General features: G+C 40.5%; 1 protein-coding gene across 1 annotated transcript in view; it reads right to left on the reverse strand.

Moving 5' to 3' along the window:
• Positions 1 to 10,792: 10,792 nt before the first annotated feature.
• Positions 10,793 to 14,937, reverse strand: part of LOC126188921 (peptide-N(4)-(N-acetyl-beta-glucosaminyl)asparagine amidase) — a 62,325-nt gene continuing 58,180 nt past the window's right edge. Inside the window, exon 8 of the mRNA XM_049930636.1 lies at positions 10,793 to 14,853. Coding sequence (XP_049786593.1) covers positions 14,681 to 14,853 — 173 coding nt within the window. The 3' untranslated portion in view covers positions 10,793 to 14,680. The remainder of the gene's footprint in view (positions 14,854 to 14,937) is intronic.

Genomic DNA, 14,937 nt, shown 5'->3' on the forward strand with positions numbered 1-14,937 from the left:
TCTGTGAAGCAACTTGGATTAGTGGGATGCATGTGCTGCAAGCTTGGGATTGACAAATTTACCTGGTCTATGGATTTTTTTGTAGCTAGGGGTCTGACCATAAGATTTTTGTTAGGATGCAGTTTTTTTATGGGCATTGATTGTGTGTTGGATTACAGAAAAAGGGAGCTACAGTTTAAGTTCTGTCTGAAGGAAAAGATTGGGGTTAGTAGTCATGGGTCCAGACTATGAGTATGTAACGTTGGGACTGTCAGATCAGGGTTTGAATTTGGTCACTTGGATGAATTGCAGGCCTCTCAGCTGCTGGCAGATTTGAATCAATTCCTGGAAGTTCTAACGTACAGATTAGGGGTAACCAATAAGATTCAGTATGAGATTAGGCTCACTGATACAGAACCAGTGAGGCAATCCTCGTATCGTCTGTCATTGCCAAAGATAAGGGAGCTTAGGAAAATTACAGATAGATTTCCTAAGGACAGGGTAAACAGGCCTTCCTTATCTCCTTACGCCGCTCTCATGTTTCTAGTACTGAAGTATAATAGTACTTTAGGCTGGTAGTTGATCTCTGTCGACTAAATCAGAAATTGGTCCTTGAGTCTATACCACTGCCAGATCTGCATAACTGTTTTGCTTGGTTTGCTGGCGCTCATATCTTTACGGTGCTTGTCTTATATGAAGCATACTGTTAGATTCCACTCACTTAGAACTCTGAACCTTACACTACCTTTTGCAAGGACAATAATTTTTTTGAGTTCTCCAAAATTATTTTGGATTATCCACCAGGGCAGCCGCCCTGTCCCAGCTGTTGGTTTCCATGGTTTCTATTTTGAGTGACTTGAAGTGCATATACAATTATTTGGACAATGTGGACATATACAGTCTTAGCTTCAGCGAGCACCTTAGGCTTCTTATGTAGGTCTTGTAATGGTTGTGAAAGGCAGGCTTCAGTATCAAGCCAAGCAAGGTAACCTTAGCATGGTAGAAATAATGTTTTTACATTGTGGGTGAGAATGAGTAGACCAGTTATGGATCCAGGTCATATGTAAATTTACAGTACCATGGAATAAGAAGCTAATTGCTGTATTTGTAGGCATGACAATTTTTTTCGGACGTTCATCATCATCTTCACCCAAGTTCCATACCCACATACCTACTAAATCAGCTAAGGAAAATAGACATGGAATTTAATTGAAGGGAATCTCAGCAATCAGCCTTTGACTCCTTAAAAGAAGCACTTAGCAATGTGCTGTTTCTAGGTATACTGGATTGCAATCACTAATTTGTAGTGAAAACCAGTGCATCCAGCTCTGGAATCACAGCCATCTTGTTACAAGAACAGGAAGGGGGAAGGCAGCAGTTGGCACGTGCCTCAAGGGCACTGACGGGGCCTGAATATAATTATTCTGTATAGAAGATGGAAGCTCTGGTAGTTCTGTTCACTCTAGAATGATTTAAATTCTACTTGGTACAGCAAAAGCTCCTGCTGGAAACAGATAAGACAGGCCTAGAGTTGGGTTTTGGCTACATCATACAAGATCGGCAGGATAGTACACTGGACCGTAAGGATTTCAGCCTTTCAACTAGAGGTAGCACACATTTGCAGTAGACAGAACCACGCTGCTGACATTCTCAGTACCATGTTCGAGAAGGAAGGCAAGGTTGAGGTGGAAGACAGTCAAGAGTCATCAACATCTGCAGTACAGGCAACGATGCTGGGCTTCCAAGTAACCACAGCTGTGTTGGCTGATGCTTCTGCTTCATTTAAGAAAATCTAGGAAGAACAATGCAAAAATGATACACTGAGGGCATTCAGGAGAAATGAGTGCGGTGGCACTTGGTTTCACACTACTCTCTAAAGAAGGGAGTGTTGTGCTTCCGCACGAGGTATGACAGGAGGGTAAAGATCTACCTACTAAGGGAGTTGATAACAGTGGTATTTAAAATATTTCCATCAGTGCTTGTGTGGTTGGCATCTGGGATACCTGAAAATGTAGTCGAAGATTCAGGAAAATGTCATGTGGAAAGGAATGGGTGCTGTGATTAGGCAGATGGTCAATATGTGCCAGAGGTGTAAGGCAGCCAAGCCCAACACTGGATCCAAGAAAGGATTACACCATTCAATGCGGGAAATGCTACCTTTGATAAATTCTTTATTGACTATTCGAGACCCCTTCCATGCACCAGGAACAGGAACTTTTGTGTTTGTGGTTGTTGATGCTTTCACCAGGTTTGTGTGGCTCATCCCAATCTGAAGGGCAACTAGTAGGCTGATCATCAAGCATTTGTCTAATGTTAATGTCTTTGCAAGGTTTGGGGTGCCCAAGGTGCTGGCAAGGGACAATGCTGCTGAGTTCATGTCACGAGAGATTCGAAAATTTTGGTTTGGCAATGGCATCCACCACATAATGACTACCCTGTATTATCCACAGCTGTTATTCACCAAATGCATAAATAGAAATTTGAAGCTGGCTCTGATAATATAACATTTGCAGACGCAGAAGCAAAAGGCCGGGTCCCTAAATTGGCTTACCCTTGCTTCCAATATTGTGTATCGTGAGGCAAAAAAAGACACTATCTAAGCTCAGGTTTTCTGGTGGCTTAGCAATCTATCACCACAGCATGTTAGCCCAAACGATATGAGGACAAAGTGAGAGTCTGCTTAGAAGAATATATTACTGGTCCAGCAGTAGGTGGGGCCAGGAGTTATAAGGAGTGGCATGCAGTGAAAGCTGCACTGGGGGATGTAGTGTCTTTGAAGAAAATTTAGGGGCAGAATAGGTATGCGTGCAATTACAGGGTAGGTGCTGCCTCACCTCGTGGGCCTATACAAGTAATTAAGGCCCTGACCCCAGTAAGCTTCTTGCTCTTAGAAAAATGAATGCACAAGACGATTCAGGCCCACCTGAGCTAAATCAAGATGAGGAGTGTTATGAAGAATCTGAGGAGTACAGTTTGATGAAGTTGGGGCAGCACAGATTTGGAACCTGAAAATCAAATCCTTCCCTGGCGTATTTCCATTTAAGTGGGGGATTTAATGATATTTCGCGTGGTTGTTGCCAAAGATCGCATGGTGCAGTGGCATGTTGGAGGCACATGCACATGAAAACGAGCCCTTTCAAGTGGAGTAGGTGAGACTGTGGACAGTCACCTATGGGTGAGGATGGCGTTCACTAGAAGGACCCACTGGCGGAGCGAGACAGGTCTGCATCGAGAGCATGGTCGAGAGTGAGTTCATGGTGGGGAGACAATAATGGAGCCTAAGTGTCTGCTGGCTCTTGAGAGCACAATGCACAATAATGCACACAGCAGTTAGTTGTGGCTCACGGGACTTGTCAACAACCGTGCTAGAGGGAATTGTGGTGAGACCTGTTGTATTACTCCAAGAGCTTACCTCTGTGATAAAGTCCTGTATTTGATAATAATCAAATGAGAGTGCACAATAACTGACAGTTCAGTTCTTGTAGCTATCTCTGGAAGAGCAAATGCTGTTTGACAGGTGTGATTATTCTCAGACTTCCAGCTGTTCCAACACACCTCATTCTGGTTAAGCCAGGCACTGTTCTCATTTAGCACTTACTCCTGTGCCGAGAAGTATGAAGTGATAAACTGATTTTCCTTTTTTTTTTTTTTTACAAACATTGTTCATTAAGCAGGCCTTTTGCTCCCTCTGATCTTGGAAGTGTGTAATCTCATATAGCTTGCCTGTTTTTTAGAACTCAAACTGGCTGGCCATTAAACACACACAAGTGTGTGGTAATTTGCTGCAGGCAGTAATGACTGTTACAATACTAGACACCTTCCCCCCCGCCCCCCAAATGCTCAGCATTTTGGACAGCTGTGAACAGACTTGATAATTCCAGCACTGCACTTGCAACACTTACACACTGCATAAAGATTTGGTTGAGTAAAATCCGCCAAGCACTTTGTTGGTACAGTGAAACTGACGCAAATTTCCATTGGCCTTTTGGCCATTTTATTACGAGTAATAGTCTATAAGCCAGTTAATGGTTTGTAAACCATGTCAGATCAAATAAGGGGCAGTGCCCACATATTTTTTTCTATACTGAAATTTGTTCGTGGTGTATGCACCCCAGGACAACCAGGAAATCTGGGAAAAACCCCAGGAATTTTTTCATCCTGGAGAAAACCACGAAAAACCTGGAATTTTTTTAGAATTCAGGGAATCTTTCACTCTTCTGGTTTCAGTTAAATGTTTGCAATTTTGACTGGTAAAAACTGATATTCCAACAAAGAATTTTACTTTAGCCGGCTACTGCAGAATAATACTACAATGATAAAACATAAATGAATGAAAAACGCCGAAATAAAACTTACGTTGCAAAGAAATGCTCTATTTACAAAAACAAAACACAGTGCACACGCAAATGTCTGCCAACAGCAAAATGTGTCAAAGGCTTCAGGATGAAGATTATGCAATACTTAGTAACAACAAACTGCTTTTGAGGAATGTGATGCTACAACTGTTTACATTAGGTTTGTCTGAGCAGTTGCCACCAGGCTCTTGTGCATGCAGACAACTTTAGTCGCGTATGAGCAGCGCCTTCTCCTGCTTCTGACTGCTTCAAGTATAGCTGTTAAGCTGTATAAACAGCAGCAGCAGGCAGCCAGATGTACACCAGAAAATTTTTTCTAGTGTGTTCAAGCTGCCAGATTCATGCATGTGGAGAGCAGTTTGAGTTGTAGTGGGGACGGCTAGAGTCCTCGAGACCCATGTTTACGTTTCATGACGTTGATGTATTCATTCACAGTTCTCATGGCAAATGAAAACAAAACAGATTTCTGTGGCTGAGAGTTATCAAATGAGTAAAGATACATTCACTTAATTACGGAAGACTGAAATATGTTATTACTTTCAGTTTTCTGATTTTATTTCATTTCCACATTATTAGCAATCAAGCATTAGTCACCTTGGAGAATAATGAAGTTATTTTTGTCAGTTTGCTAAAGAAATTTGGCTTTTATTAATTCTTTCCAAAGAGGCAGTCAATTTATTTGAAACAAATTGTTTTACTCCACGCTGTAGGTTAGTTGGAAGCTTCCAACGTTAGGCGCATAATGGGGCCCCTTAGGAATATGGCTGCCATGGAGGGGAAGGAAGAGAGTGTGCACCCCGTGTGCATACCAGGAGGAGTCATTCCGGATGTGGAAAGGGTGCTTCTGGATGCCATGAAGAGTACAGTGTGCAGCCAACTGCAGGTGGTGGCTCATGTTGGTACCAATGATGTGTGTCACTTTGGATCAGGGGAGATTCTCTCTGGTTTCGGTCAGCTAGTGGAAATCGTAAAGACTGCCAGTCTTTCTTGCGAGATTAAGGTGGAGCTCACCATCTGCAGCATCATCGATAGAACTGACTGTGGTCTTTTGGTGCAGAGCCGAGTAGAGGGTCTGAATCAGAGGCTCAGGCAGTTCCGTGAACGTGTAGGCTGCATATTCCTTGACTTGTGCCATTGGGTCGTGGGTTTCTAGGTTAGGTTGGTTGGGTAGTTTTGGGGGAGGAGACTAGACAGTGAGGTCATTGGTCTCATTGGATTAGGGAAGGATGGGGAAGGAAGTCGGCCATGTCCTTTCAAAGGAACTATCCCGGAATTTGCCTGGAGGGATTTAGGGAAATCACAGAAAACCTAAATCAGGATGGCCAGATGTGGGATTGAACCATTGTCCTCCCGAATGTGAGTCCAGTGTGCTAACCACTGCACCACCTCGTTTGGTGGGGTTTCTGGGTTACACTTAATAGGTCAGGAGGCTGCTACACACAGGAAGTGGCAACATGGGTAGCAGGGGTTGTCTGGAAGGGACTGGGCAGTTTTCTAGGTTAGTGGGTCTCAGGAAACAACAGAAAAAAATGTTCAAATGTGTGTGAAATATTATGGGACTTAACTGCTAAGGTCATCAGTCCCTAAGCTTACACACTACTTAACCTAAATTATCCTAAGGACACACACACACACACACACACACACACACACACACACACACACACACACACACACACACACGCCCGAGGGAGGACTCGAACCTCCGTCGGGACCAGCCACACAGTCCATGACTGCAGCGCCTTAGATCGCTCAGCTAATCCCGCGCGGCGAAACAACAGAAAGGGCATCCATCTAAAAGGGAGGCAGGTAAAACACATTAAAGTAGTTGTAGCAACAATCAGTATTGTAGTCGTAAACTATTGTATCTGCATTGGGAAAGAACCAGAGTTCCAAGCCCTAATAGAAGGCACTGACGCTCAAATAGGTATAGGTGCGGAAAGCTGGCTAAAGCTAGAAATAAGTTCAGGTGAAATTTTTTCAATCGACCCAACAGTGTTCAGAAAGGATAAATTAAATACAGTTGATGATGGAGTATTTACTGCTTTTAGAAGTAGTTTACCTTGTAGTTAAACTGAAGTAGATAGTTCCTGCGAATTAGTATGGGTAGAGGTTATAGTTGACCCCTCGTCCCCCCTCGACTCAAAAGATATAGTTGCTGAACAGTTCAGAGAAAACTTGACTCTCATTTCAAATAGGTACTCCACTCACACAAATACTGCTGGTGGTGAATTCAATCTACCCTCAATATGCTGGAAATATTATATGTTTAGACCTGGTGCCATGCACAAAACGTCATCCGAAATTGTACTGAATACTTTTCCAGAACATTATTTTGAACAATTAGTTTACGAGCCCACTCGAAGCATAAATGGTTGTGAAAGCAAACTTGACCTCTTAGCAACAAATAATCCTGGACAAATAATGAGTATCATGATGGATACAGGGATTAGATTAGTGACCACAAGGCAGTTGCTGCAAGGCTGAATACTGTAACACCCACAACCATCCAAAAGAAACGCAAAGTACATCTATTTAAAAAAAAAAAGGTGATAAAAATGCTGGTAATGCCTTTTTAAGAGACAGCCTCAACTCCTTCTCATCTGATCAAGTAAGCATAGAAAAGATGTGGAACAATTTCAAAGAGATAGTATCGATGGCAATCGAGAGATATATACCTCATAAATTAATAAGTGATGGTACTGATCCCTCATGGTACACAAAACGGATCAGATCACTGTTGCAGAAGCAATGAAAAAAGCATGCCAAATTTAAAAGAATGCAAAATCCCCAAGATTGGCAAAGTTTTGCAGAATTTTAAAATATAGCACATGCCTCAATGCAAGATGCTTTTAATAATTTCCACAATGAAACTCTGTCTCAGAATCTGGCAGAAAACCCCAAAGAGATTCTGGTCTTACATAAAAGCACACCAGTCGCAAGATGCAATCAATATCTTCACTGTGCAATAACAACGGCCACTAAAGCAGAGTTATTAAACTTGGTTTTCTGAAACTCCTTCACCAAAGAAGATGAAGTAAATTTTCCTGAATTCCAGTCAAGAATAACTGACAAGATGAGAAACATAGAAGTAGATATCCTCGGTGTACCAAACCAGCTTCAATCCCTTAATAAAGGCCTCTGGTCCAGATTGTATACCAGTCAGGTTCTTTTCAGAGTGTGCTGATACAATAGCTCCATATTTAGCAATTATATACAACAGCTCGCTCATAGAAATATCCGTACCGTAAGACTGGAAAATTGCTCAAGTCACACAAATACCCAAACAGGGAAATAGGGGTAATCTACTGAAGTACACGTCCATATCACTGACATCAATTTGCAGTAGGGTTTTGGAACATATACTGTGTTCAAACATTATGAATTACCTCGAAGAAAACTATTTATTGACACTTAGTCAGAAGGGAATCAGATAATATCGTTCTTCCGAAACACAACTAGCTCTTTATACTCATGAAGTAATGGAGTGCTATAAACAGGGGATGTCATATTGATTCCATATTTTTAAATTTCCAGAAGGCTTTCGACACTGTTCCTCACAAGAATCTTCTAACCAAACTGCGTGCCTATGGAATATCGCCTCAGTTGTGCGACTGGATTTGTGATTTCCTGTCAGAAAGGTCACAGTTCATAGTAATAGATGGAAGTCACCAAGTAAAACAGAAGTAATATCTAGTGTTCCCCAAGGAAGTGTTATAGGACCTCTATTGCTCCTGATCTATATTAATGACATAGGAGACAATCTGAGTAGCCCTCTTAGATTGTTTGCAGATGATGCTGTCATTTACCATCCTGTAAAGTCATCAGATGGCCAAAATGAATTGCAAAATGATTTAGATAAGGTATCTGTATGGTGTGAAACGTGTCAATTGACCCGGAATACAGAAAAGTGTGAAGTTATTCACATGAGTACTAAAAGAAATCTGTTAAATTTTGATTATGCGATAAGTCACACAAATCTAAAGGCTGTAATTTCAAATAATAATACTTAGGGTTTACAATTACGAATAAGCTACAGTGGAACAATCACATAGATAATGTCATGGGTGGAGCAAACCAAAGACTGCAGTTGATTGGCAGAACACTTAGAAGGTGCAACAGGTCTACTAAAGAGACTGCTTACACCACGCTTGTCGCCCTACCCCGGATTCCTGCTGTGCGGCGTGGGATCCTCATCAGGTGGGACTGACAGATGACTTCAAAAAATGTTTAAAGAAGGGCAGCTCATTTTGTATTATCATGAAATAGGGGAGATCGTGCCACAGACATGATACATGAATTGGAGCAGCAGTCATTAAAACAAAGTGTTTTTTTTTTTTTTTTTTTTTTTTTTTGGATGGGATCTTCTCACAAAAGTTCAATCACCAGTCTTCTCCTTTGATTGTGAAAACATTCTGTTAGCACCCACCTACATAGGGAGAAATGATTATCACGATAAAATAAGAGAAATCAGGGCTTGCACAGAAAAATGTAAGTGCTAATTTTTCCCGTGTGCCATTCGAGAGTGGAACGGTAGAGAGACAGCATGAAGGTGGTTCATTGAACCCTCTGCCAGGCACTTTATTGCAAATAGTAGAGTAATGATGTAGATGTAGATGTAGGCTAGGTTCAACTGTTCTCTGAATTTCTAGTGCATGTTTCATCTTCTGACACATACGGCATTATGCCATGATAAAGAACCAATCGTGAGATAATACAGTGCTGGTACTTCAAGTAAACTGGCAATCCAAAAACCACACTGAAACACCCTTACTACCAGGTAGCGGCCTATTTCATTGTGATCTGGACTTATGAATGTACATATTATACTGAATTATTCATTTTAGTATGGTTTACAAAATTCTGATGCTCTTGGAGTATTATTGGATGTTCTGTTTCTTTTATGGCATAATGTAAGACCTCTTGATGTTATTTATTTATGAACATGTGTAAATCTTCATCTGAAAATGGACAAACAGGCAAATTTGGTCAATAGTATTGAATAAAATCTTTTGTTTGAAATACATTTGCAGCTTTAGCAGGATTTTGTTTCCGTGTCGCCCCAGAAACACCATGTTTTCTGATCGTAAGATAAGTTTCAACACTTGTCTGGTACCTCCTCTCTAGACTTGATGTTATTAATTAATTTGTGTTGGTTACATCATAAATTTACAGAATGCCATTCTTCAGTAAAATGTATACTGGCAACACACCATGTTTTACTATTCCAATTTCTCACAAGGCTTTATATTTACTCCTGGAGTAGAATATAAACTGCCAATTATACAGTTTCTTGGCTTAACAAATAACCTTACACAGTTTAAACTTCTTGTTCTCAGTTATAGTATATACAAACAACTGTTTTTATACATATTTTTTTTTATTTTTGAAAAAAAAAATTGTATTTTTTCTTACTAGCTTATTGCAGTGCTGTGTGGCTGTAAAAGTGATTGGAAATGCTGCATAACAGTATTGCAGACTACGAATAAAAAAAATGTTAAAATCACCACATAGCAAAATATTTGGGTACTTTGAGCTGTAGAGTCTAGTTTTGAAATGAATATTATGCCAAGAACTGCTTCCTTATTTTGCATCCCTTATCTGGATAGGATATGGCCCTAAGTACAACAAATCCCTATGTCCCCCAGAACAACATGCCACAATACTGCACATGGTCATGTGATGTACCACTATACAAGAAATTCCAAACATAAATGTGGTGAAAAGCATATGAGCAGAGCAAATACCAAGAACAGACTTCCTATAGCATCAAAGCTGTGCATGTGCAGTAACACCTGTTTTCTGGTGCTCTCTTGCAACTGCTCAAACGAACCTAAAATTCTAAACAAGTCACAGGAAAATATTGCAAATGGTGATTTGAGAAGCTTTACTTTCAAAGTAAATTTCCTTTTATGCATGATCAATTGTTATGTGTGAGAATGTGCAATGAATATCTTAAAAGATAGACAGTTTGACTCTCATTCAAAATTTAACACTTTGAGCAAAAATTTTGGGCACAAAAGAACAACATTTAAGTCATTGTTTACAAATTTTACTAGCACATTTCTGTTTGATATATCTTAAAGGATAACACACACAAGAAAGATCAATGTTATATGTGAAACCTAGCTTTCTTGTAGCTATACCTCACGTATATTAATTTAAACCATTAAATTTTTCTGTTTGTATGTTCGTGTTACTTAGCAGTGATGTTACTATGGCTCACTACATCACATATCCTGTGCCGCTGTCACTGGCTGGAGAGATCACACGATGGGAGCTGTGATTACCTGGAGAGATCATGTAATGTGAGCTATGATAGCCAACAAAAACAAATCGCTATCCCAATTTCAGTGCTTTACCCACTAACGTGCGTGTTTGCTGGAATTTGTATATATACTTTCATAATATGAAAAATGCAGTGTATATGTTGCTGCACATCAAAGCTCTTCCCAAAATGTTTTTTTTTTTTTGCTGGGTTTCAGTTCCTAAAGTACCACAAAGTTCTGCGTTGATGCATAAAACCTTTACTCATTCAAAGAATTGATAAAATTATTTAATTGGATAGATAAAAAATCTACTCATCAAGACATGTCGGAACACAAACATAAAAGACTGTTATAATTGGCAAGCTTTTGAAGCCAGTGTCTCCTTCTTCAGAAGGGTTGAAGAGGAAGGAAGAAGGGTGAAGGAAAAGCACTGGAGAGGTCTAGGAAAAGGGGTAGATTTCGGGAAAGTCACCCAGAACTGCGGGTCAGGAGAGACTTACCGTGGGGATGAGAAGGAAAGACTGACTGTTGGGGACTACATCAGATGAGATTTGAAAACCTAAGGACTTAAAGGTGGAAGACAGCATAATATGCAAGATAGCAATTACTACTAAAACATCTTGTACAAGTTAATAAGAGTGAAAAGCCGAGTGCATTGTACATAATGGAGGTGGTAGGGTGGTGGTGAAAAATATATGGGAAAAACAATGACAGATGTAGAAAACTAAAATGGAGTGAAGCAAAAAGCCGTTACAGTAAAGAAGTGCTTATATGGAAGAAATTAACGTAAATTAAGGCCATGGGGGTGGCGAGAACCAAGGACATGTATATCTGCCTTAGTTGATCAACACCTGCTGCCTATAATACAAAGACTCCAACCTACATTAAAGATGCCAACCATTTCCTAGACTGTCTGAAATCCATGCCCATCCCACTCCCACCACACACCTTGGTTGTTACCACTGATGCCACCTCGCTCTATACCAACATCCCCCACGGACATGGTCTGTCTGCTGCTGAACATTTCCTCAATCAGTGCCCCCTGATTCCAAACCTATGACTTCCTTCCTGCTCACCTTAATCAACTTTATCCTTACCAACAACTACTTCACCTTTGAGGGGCAGACATACAAACAAATCAGGGGTACAGCCATGGGAACCAGGATGGTTCCTTCCTATGCCACCTTTTCATGGGTCGCTTGGAGGGGGCTTTCCTGGGATCCATAGGTCTTCAGCCCCTGGTTTGGCTTAGATTCATTGATGACATCTTTACCATATGGACTCATGGTGAGGCTGACCTGCTAAAATGCCTGGAATCTCTTAATACCTTCTCCCAATTAAATTTCACATGATCCTATTCCGAATCCCATGCCTTGATGTTGATCTCGTCCTAACCAAAAGCCAGCTACACACTTCCGTCCACATTAAACCTACCAATAAACAACAGTACTTACATTTTAACAGTTGCCATCCTTTCCATGTCAAATGTTCCCTCTGATACAGCCTTGGCATCTGAGGCAAACATATTTATTCGGATGCCGACTTTTTACAGCAATACACCACCATTCTCATCTCAGCCTTCATTACACATAATTACCCCACCAGCCTAGTTCAAAAGCAGATTTCCTGGGCAGAGCAATCACATCCAAGACTGGTATGCTGGTCCCTTCAAAACACAACTTTAGAGCACTCCACTCGTGACTCAGTATTATCCTGGTCTAGAATATTAATCAACTACACTCATGCTCATAAATTAAGGATAATTGCAGAATGCGGTGCCACACAGACACCATTAGCATGTCTGAAAATATCTGCACCGTACTCTGACATGCACCAACACACCTCTGCGTATGTGGACTGCTGCCAGCACCATTGTGCGATGACCGCAGGTCAAATGCACCGCATGGTCATATCCTGAGGTGATTTAAAAGCACAAACTGCCCACCAGAGTGTTGTTTCACCATGTATCAGCAGTATCCTTAATTTATGAGCATGTGTGTATTTCTACAGGGCCATAACTTCCTAAAATCATGCCCTGAAATGAGATCCATTCTGTCTGAAATTTTGCCCACCATGCGTAGAATACCTTTCCACCACCCCCTCCCAATCTCTCCAGTATTCTTGTCAGACCCCATGCTCTTTCTGCACCCATCTCCCTACCCTATGGCTCCTACCTCTGTGACCATCCCCATTGCAAGGCCTGCCCTATGCACCCTTCTAACGTCATCTATAATAACCCTGTAACTGGCAAAACATATACTGTCAAAGGGAGAGCCACCTGTGAAACCACATATGTCATATACCAGCTATTATGTAAACACTGTTTGGCCTTCTACATCGGCGTGACTACCACCAAAGTATCAATTAGGATAATGGGCATAGGCAGAGGGTGTATAGTGGCAACTAGCAACATCCTGTTACAGAGCATGCTCTACAACATGACATTCCTGACCTCTGCGCCTGTTTCACCACACGCACCATCTGGATTCTTCCCCCAGACACCAGTTTCTCAGAACTCCGCAGGTGGGAACTAGCACTACAAGATGTCCCTGGTTCTTGCCACCCACCTGGCCTAAATTTATGTTAATTTCTTCTGTCTCAGCATTTCTTCATTGTAACTACTCTCTGCTTCACTCAGTTTTCGTTTTCTACACGTTTCATTGTATTTCCCATCTATTTTTCATCACCCCCCTCCCACTCTGTTATGTACAATGCACTGAAATTTGTTTAAAATTTAGAGAGACTAGTGCCCAGCATTTATTCCGTGATTTTTCTGCATTAATTATTTTTAATCACAAATCATTGAAAGAGGATAGTGCTTGTGTTATCTTTTCTATACTGAAAATTGTTTACTGTTCAAAGGAATGAGAGACCAATATCATATTTAAATTTTCTTAACATCTTGCAGAGACTAGTGTCTCTTTACTTGCTATATCCAAATCATTTTGGTATTTTGAGGGGATAGTTCCTGACCTTTATTGATTACAAGTCATGTCTTGGATTTAAATGTGAGGTAAGGCCAGGTTGTAGCTAGTCTTACGTAATGTTACTGTTAAAGCAAGTTGCAACAATGGTTGGTTCAAAATGCTGAGCTTTCATTCATACATGGAAGAAACTCCCAGATAGAGCCCAAGGCAAAATTTTTGTGTGGTAAGACAAGGAACAGTTTCTGTGTGATATGATGTACAAATTATTATTATTGATAAATGTTTGTTCTATGTAAAAAACACTATGAGACAGGAGAACTTCAACTAATTATTCATACCAACTGAAAATCAAATCAAATGAATCTGAACCTTCCACTCAACCCATAGTACTTACGGCACAGAGAACTTAGGTAATGCTTATTGATTTAAAATCAAACAATAGAATGTCCAGGATGGAATATTAACAATATGGAAAAAGACAGATTGCTACTCACCACAAGGAGGAGACATTGAGCCATGACTCAACCATTACTGATGTAACATAGAGATGAAGCAATTTTATTCTTAGGAAACTAAAGCAATATCTTCCAACGTAAACATAATCGTGATGTCAGAGAAGTAAGAATGGCAGAAATATGTTTTACCAGTTTGTTAAGATCATAATTTTACATATGGAGAATAAAAACATGACTTTCCAACATGCTCAAAATAATAATGCACATAAAACTTGTAATTTATATTTTTACCTTGTGCACATCATTCTCTTCATTTCTGTAAAATGTAGAAAAGTGATGAGGAACTGTGCACCAAGTGCCACCTACTCCAATTTCCCAGTGTAGAGACCATCAACTCTTCGAGAAGTTTCCACTGGTAACCCATACTAATCTCTTATTTGTGGCCCCCTCCTTATTACAACACATTGCAAACACTTACCAAACACAGCATGCAAGGGGGGGGGGGGGGGGGGGGGGTCACGTGGATGGTCCCCTATAAACTTCACCAATAAATTTATGTTTGGATAAACACAAATTAGTTCTGTGTATCACTTGTAGACAATGCCACAAAATCAATTTCCACAAGATAATAACAGAAAACGAGTTCACATATGATAGTACAGTGTCTCTTTTTTTTATGAGCACTTTTTTGCTATTTACATTTTCCTTAGTTTGATAACAATGTTGAATGGATAAGTCGTGCTGCCAACTGGCTCACGGAAAAGCTGTGCATGCTGCCATGCTGTTGTACCTCTCCCTCTACTTAGTTCAGCACTCAGGGTCAAACACTTGGAACCATCTAAAATCTTTGTGGAAACTGCTGTTTCATCTGCAAATGGGCAAAGTCATCAAACATAAGGAAATGAAATGTGCAATTGCCTAAAACAATATACTAAGAAGTTGTCTGAATCTC

The sequence above is a fragment of the Schistocerca cancellata genome, chromosome 5 (genome assembly GCF_023864275.1).
Source record: "Schistocerca cancellata isolate TAMUIC-IGC-003103 chromosome 5, iqSchCanc2.1, whole genome shotgun sequence".
Classification (NCBI taxonomy): Eukaryota; Metazoa; Arthropoda; class Insecta; order Orthoptera; family Acrididae; genus Schistocerca; species Schistocerca cancellata.